At 27.0% G+C, this 6,447-nt stretch overlaps 1 protein-coding gene across 2 annotated transcripts; it reads right to left on the bottom strand.

Annotated features, from left to right (window-relative positions):
* Positions 1 to 342: 342 nt before the first annotated feature.
* Positions 343 to 2,654, bottom strand: LOC101503425 (uncharacterized protein At4g22758-like). 2 transcript variants are annotated; one of them, XM_027335599.2, is made up of 3 exons: positions 2,594 to 2,654; positions 1,990 to 2,380; positions 343 to 761 (listed from the first exon to the last, which is right to left on the bottom strand). In XM_027335599.2, exons 2-3 carry the CDS (start codon positions 2,285 to 2,287, stop codon positions 580 to 582), a joined length of 480 nt encoding a protein of 159 aa, XP_027191400.1. In that variant the 5' UTR covers positions 2,288 to 2,380; positions 2,594 to 2,654; the 3' UTR covers positions 343 to 579. The 2 variants fall into 2 exon arrangements, with proteins under 2 accessions (XP_027191400.1, XP_012572811.1); XM_012717357.3 differs by having other exon boundaries at positions 1,990 to 2,644.
* Between the last annotated feature and the right edge of the window lie 3,793 nt (positions 2,655 to 6,447).

The following is a 6,447-nucleotide window of genomic DNA, read 5'->3' as shown; positions in this document are numbered from 1 at the left end:
TGTTTGGAAAAAATGAATGTACATATATTATTATGCTCTCTTGTTGAATCAGAAAGTATTACTATTATCCTATATAAATATACTCAACGTGGAGTTAGCAAATGAGTTTTATATTATAGTATTTAGATGGATTTTCTATAAGTTCTCTTGCTTTATAATTTAATAAATGATATTAAAATAAATATATGAAAATTTTAGAAAATTATATTAAACTGATTGTTGTAAGATATTTGGTAAATCTTTAATTTGTTTGATATTAATAACTATTGTCATTGACATTAAAAGAATTATAAAATGAACTATGTGTATATACAACATTCGTTAAACACTCAAATAGAGGAATTCTGCTGTAAATACTCTTACACATTTTAAATATGTAAAAAAATTAAATACACCACTTCTAGTACAATATTTTTTGTAATTAATTTCTTATCGATGGCGCTTTGCGGCATTTAGCAAAAAATAAAAGACAAATAATTGGATAGTACTGGAATTAATTGTAAAAACAGTTTTTTGTAACAAAAACAAAATTGTAGAAAATGTTGGGCAAGTGATGATTTGTTCTGACCCAATCGTTTTTCACAGCAAGAAATCCATGCACCTTAGCCAACCAAAACCTTTACTTGCTTTCTCTGCCTGTCTGGAACACGAACCACACGACGTCGTTATACTATCGTCTCCACCATCAGCACTCTCCTTCTTTGGACACATAAAGAAGTTTCTAGATCCAATTTCCCTCAGCTTCTCATTTCTATCTAAACCTGCACCGGTAAAACAAATAAGCTTCTCTCAATAAAATATAATAAATTAAAGACTTAAACTAGTGTAAATTAATTTTGGATCATGATAAAGGATTATTAAAAAGTCACTCAATGCTCTATCGACGAAATCTATTCATCCTTATAAATAAAACAATAACTTGATCGATATAAATAAATAAAAAATATATGAATTCTTTAAAATTTATCTCCAATTGACTTCAATCAAATACCATTTCGACATGTGATAATTCACAATAGACTTTGCATTGATTTTAACCTCAAATTCATAAGGAAAAATTTATATGATATCCCAAAACTTGTGGTCAAAATGAGGGGTTTGTTTTGTTAACTTTGAATATAGTTAACTTTTAGTCCATCTCTGAATTATTAGATTTCTTTCTTCGGAAAAGAAGGCCTTAAAGACAAAAAATATGATGACAAATTTAAAAAAGAAAGATTTTGCTAATGAACAAATATATGATATTTAAAAACTTGAGATTAAAATGACGAAATTAAAAATAATTTAAACGGACTAATTAGAAAAAAAATTACATGTGTTAAAATAAAATAAAGTACATTGCTATCAACATATTTTTCAAGTATTAATTTATTTGAGATCCATGTGTTTTGATAACACTTAAGTTTTAATGAATGAATAAACAAATAAATCATTCAACTCATGAAAAGTCAATCAAATTATTCTTTTAATTTTGTAAATGCATTTTTCAAATTGTAAATTAAAAATAAAATCAATCCATACTTAAATTTATATAATTAGATATTATAATATAATATGTTAATTAAATATTTATTTATTTTTTCTTATAATTTCATATCAATATTATTACATCATGGTTAAAATTTTCTATAAATTTAAATATTTCATAGACTATGCTCAATTATAGTGCCACACATTACATTACATATGTTATATGTTAAATATTCAATTAGAATTTCACATTAAAAATATCTAACATAAGATTTTGAATGATATTTTTTCATATTTGTCAATAATTTACTAATTCAAGTGATGCATAGAATTTCAATGATCAATTTGTATATTCATTCAATTTTTAACCAATTAAATAAAATATATTAAAAATTGTATTTTAAAAACATTTCCCTTAAATAAACTATTTATATAAATAAAATGCAAAATAAACTATTTATATAAATTTATTTATATCACAGTAGAAAAAATATTATTAAAAACGGTGTTGTAACTTACTTTCTAGGCTGAACTGAGAGTAATGAAGATCGAACCGGAAAGGATCACTCGACGGCAAGATTGGACGGCGACCTTCCTTCACATATTGGCGCACCGCCGCCGCTATCAAATCTCCGACACTCGATTCCGGCGTCATCAACACTTGCACAGCGCCAAGGCTCCCCATGATCATAACCTTAAGCAACAACTTAGGCGGCTGTCTCGGCAAAACCTCCGACACCGTCGTCATTGCCGCACGCTTCCTCTCCGGTACAAGATCCGGCATGGTTTTCGGTCGCCGGAATTGTGATCCGGACATGGTAGTCGCCGTACCGTAAAAAGGCGACGAATTATCTGTTAATCTCCCTCGCCGTTGAGTGTCCACCTGGGCGTTACGGTGGTTGTTGGTGTTCTGCATCGTCAAAGATAGAGGTGGTTAACAGAGAGGGGTAAAATTGTAAAATTGAAAGGAAGCGCGTTTAATAAACTCAATCGACGGTATCAGAAATACGTGGTTGACGGTTATAGGAAGCTATCATAACAAGAAAGAGTAAACGGGAAGTTGAAAAGATACGAATGAAAAATAACGAAGGAAGAAGAAATGAAATGTGGCTCTGTCACTCACTCTTCTGGTTGAGAATAACGAATGAAAAGTGTGGCGCTATCTAGAAAAATATGAAAACAGGGCAGTTTTTAGGGTTAAATAATTTTTTTTCTTCTTTTTATGATAGGGTCAAATAACTTTTTTTTTTTATAATAAATTAAATATTTTTATTTAATAACAAATAATTTTTTTGTGATCCAATAGTTATATAATAAAAAATGCTCAAAAATTATAATTGATTAATCATACAAACAAAATTTATATCCAGACTAGATTATTAATTAAAACTTTTGATAAACACACTATATATATATATAACATATAAATTAATAAATCTCTTATTATAATATTGATTAAACAAATTAAAATTTGATAAATTAAAAAATAAATTTTGATAAATCTCTTTAAGTTTTAATTTAATAAATAAAATAATAATAAATGAAATATTTATTTTAAATTTAAACTCAAAATTTTATGGATGAATGTAAAATTCAACGATATTTATAATTCTATTTAAAGACAAAAAAAGTTATATATAGTTAATCAATTATTAAATTCAATAGAATATTTGATTTCCTTATTATTTAAAATATTCTAAAATTATCTTCAAGTGATAAAGAGTATAAAATATTTTAAGTTGACCATAATTTAATTATTTATCTATTTGTAGATACACAAGAGATAATTACACATGACCCTCTCATTACCAAGCAAAATTTTGAAAATAATAAATATAAGTTAATTATACACCAAAATAATGAATAATAAATATAGGACAATTTTTAAAAATATAATTTTCTTTAGAAAAAATATAGTTGTCGTTTGAGTATATATTGTTATTTGTTCAGAACTAATAATTGTGTATTACAACAAATTTTTTATTGTTAATAAAAATTCATATTAAAGTCAAATTTTGTATAATTTATGTTTTAAATTAAAGAGAATAAATAAAAATACGTTTAATTTATAGTTCAACAAATAAAATGTTGATATTCTCATATTATACATTATAGATTATAGATTATATTTGAAAATGTTATTAGATATCTATAGTTTTTTATCTAATTTTAAATGAAATATTATTATTATTATTATTATTATTATTATTATTATTATCTATTATTTATTTTTTTATTATAAAAAGAGTAAAACTCAAAAAAAATATTATAACAGAATCAACCGAGAAAAAGAAATTTAGAGTTAACAAAATGAGTTACTCAACCTATTACAGGCTCGAGCTTTATCGAGTAAGGTAAATAAACCCAAATTGAAAACATAGTTATTTCGTATCCCCGATTGGATTTATACCTTTAAAATGTTAAAAATTATTCCTTTAATTTTCATTTTGATAAAACAAATTACTCCAAAATCTGACCCCCTCAACAAAATTTACAATAAGTAACATTTTTTTTCCTAAACATCCAATATCCAATTTATAACAACCGTAAATTTCCTTTTTACATTTTCTGGTGGTACAATTTGTTTACCGGAAATTTCGCCAACAAATTTCCAGTACGTTATTTATATTACCGAAAATTTGTACCTTGAAATTTTCAATAGTTACTTTTACTTTACCTGAAACTTATGGTATGTATTTTTTGTTGTTGATTTTTTTAACTTTTTTTTTTTTGAAATATGGATGAAACAAATGCAACCATTATGTATAGATTTGACTGAAGCATTCACAACTGATCAAATTTTTGAGTCACGAAAGCTGTCATTTCATAGACAAAAGAGGTTGGTCGATAAAATCGAGTAGCTGTTATCATTACTCGCTCTGGCGTAGAGACTGGAAAAAGAGGAAGGAAGTCAAAAATAATTCTTGGTTGTGTTAGAGGTGGAAAATGTAAGTCAAATAAAAATAACTCAGAGACTTCAACTAAAAGGTGTGGTTGTCCATTTAAAATTAGATCGAGACCATTGAAAAATGTTGAAGGAAGAATTATTAGTTTAATGTGTGAACTTTACAATCATGAGCTAATGGCTATTTTTGAGAATAATACATTTATGGGACGCTTAAAAGAAGAAGATAAGAAACATGTTGACGAACTGGCAAAGTATCATGTTGCACCGAGACACATCTTGTCATCTTTGAGATATCGAGATAAGGAGAATGTGACTAATATCTCTCAAATTTATAAGCAATAAAGCACATGCAGGAAGAATTTCAAAGGACCTAGAACTGATATGCAACATCTGTTGAAATTACTTGAAGTTGAGAAGTATGTTTGTTGGAGTAGGACGCATGGAAACTCCAACGTTGTGAGGGACATATTTTAGACACACCCATATTCCATAACTTTGTTAAACACGTTTTCTTTTGTATTGATCATGGGTAACACCTACAAAACCAACAAATATAAGTTACTATTGTTTGAAATTGTTGGTGTAACTTCAATTGGGTTGACATTCAACGTTGCATTTGCTTATATGGATTGTGAGCATCAATAAAACTTTTGTTGGACATTGGAGAAGTTAAAAGAGTTGTTTGTTTCAAACACCTTATTTCTTCAGGTGATCGTGACTGACAAAGAACTTACTTTAATGAATGCAAGTGAAATTGTATTTTCATCTTCAACAAATTTACTTTGTCAACTTCATATTAACAAAAACGTTGGAGCCAAATACAAACAATATGTATTAAAGAAAGATATGCAAGAACCCATTCTTGAGTTGTAGAGGAATTTTTTTTATTGTTCTGAAGATAAAGAGAACGATGAACTTTTGCAAATGTTTAAGCAAGCATGTGTCCATAGTATTATTTTCTTTGACTAGATCAGAGACACATGGTTGAGTCCTCACAGGGAAATATTTGTTGAAGCATGAACCAATCGAGTATTGCATCTAGAAAATACTACAATTAATAGGTACGCCATTAAACTTTGCATTTTGTTTTACATTTATATTTATATAGGATTAAAGATGCATGATAGAATTTTTATTGAAATAATACCAAACCTTTTTTATGTTTGAATATTAAGGTTGAGTATGCTCATTGGTCATTAAAAAGATTTTTGGAACACAGTAAAGGAGATTTTGTATAAGGTATGGAATGGTAATGACATGTTGAAGTTCCAAATTATTAAGATAAAAGGTTCATTTGAGATAAGTAAGGGTCGTAAAGAGCATATACACAACAATCCATTTTATGAGAATTTGACTTAGGTTGTATCCAAGAAAGCTTTAGCTGATATTGTTTATGAATACAAGAGAGTGAGCTATGTAGGTAACGATAAAGTTGCGTGTTGTTGTATACTTAGAAACACTCATGGATTACCTTGTGCATGTGAGTTGGCACGATACTGGTGGAACCAAGTTTATTTTACATTCAGAGTTTTGATGTTAACAAAAGTATTTTATGAAAACAATATATTTGACTTCAAAGAGTTTGAAAGAAGATTCATATTTTTGAAGAAAATCTAAAATAAGATTTGATTCAAATTTATAATTGAAGAAAATCGAAAATATGATTTGATTCAAATTTATAATTGATGAAAATCTAAAATAATATTTGATCCATATTTATAATTGAAGAAAATCTTTGACCAAGTTAAAAATAATATATGGTCAAAATTTGAAGAAGATTTGATCTACATTTGATGAAGATTTGAAGAATATTTTGTTTAAAGAATTTACAAAGTCAATCTACACAAAATAAGAATATAATCAATCTGAAGAATTTACAAACTCAATCTGAACAAGATACAATTCAGAATTAAACAAGGACTAAATTAAAGTCCAAACTTTCACTATAAGTAGACACTCAAGGCTGAAGGAGAAAAGCATCGAAAAACATAAAAGAGTAACTAAAGCTCAAAGTTCTCAATTCTTTTTACAGTTCAAAGAGATAAACACTTGTTCAGGTTAGAAATATT

This window comes from Cicer arietinum, chromosome 6, assembly GCF_000331145.2.
Source record: "Cicer arietinum cultivar CDC Frontier isolate Library 1 chromosome 6, Cicar.CDCFrontier_v2.0, whole genome shotgun sequence".
NCBI classification, from domain to species: domain Eukaryota; kingdom Viridiplantae; phylum Streptophyta; class Magnoliopsida; order Fabales; family Fabaceae; genus Cicer; species Cicer arietinum.
The sequence above is the reverse complement of the archived record's forward strand: the minus strand, read 5'-3'. Positions and strand labels throughout refer to the sequence as shown.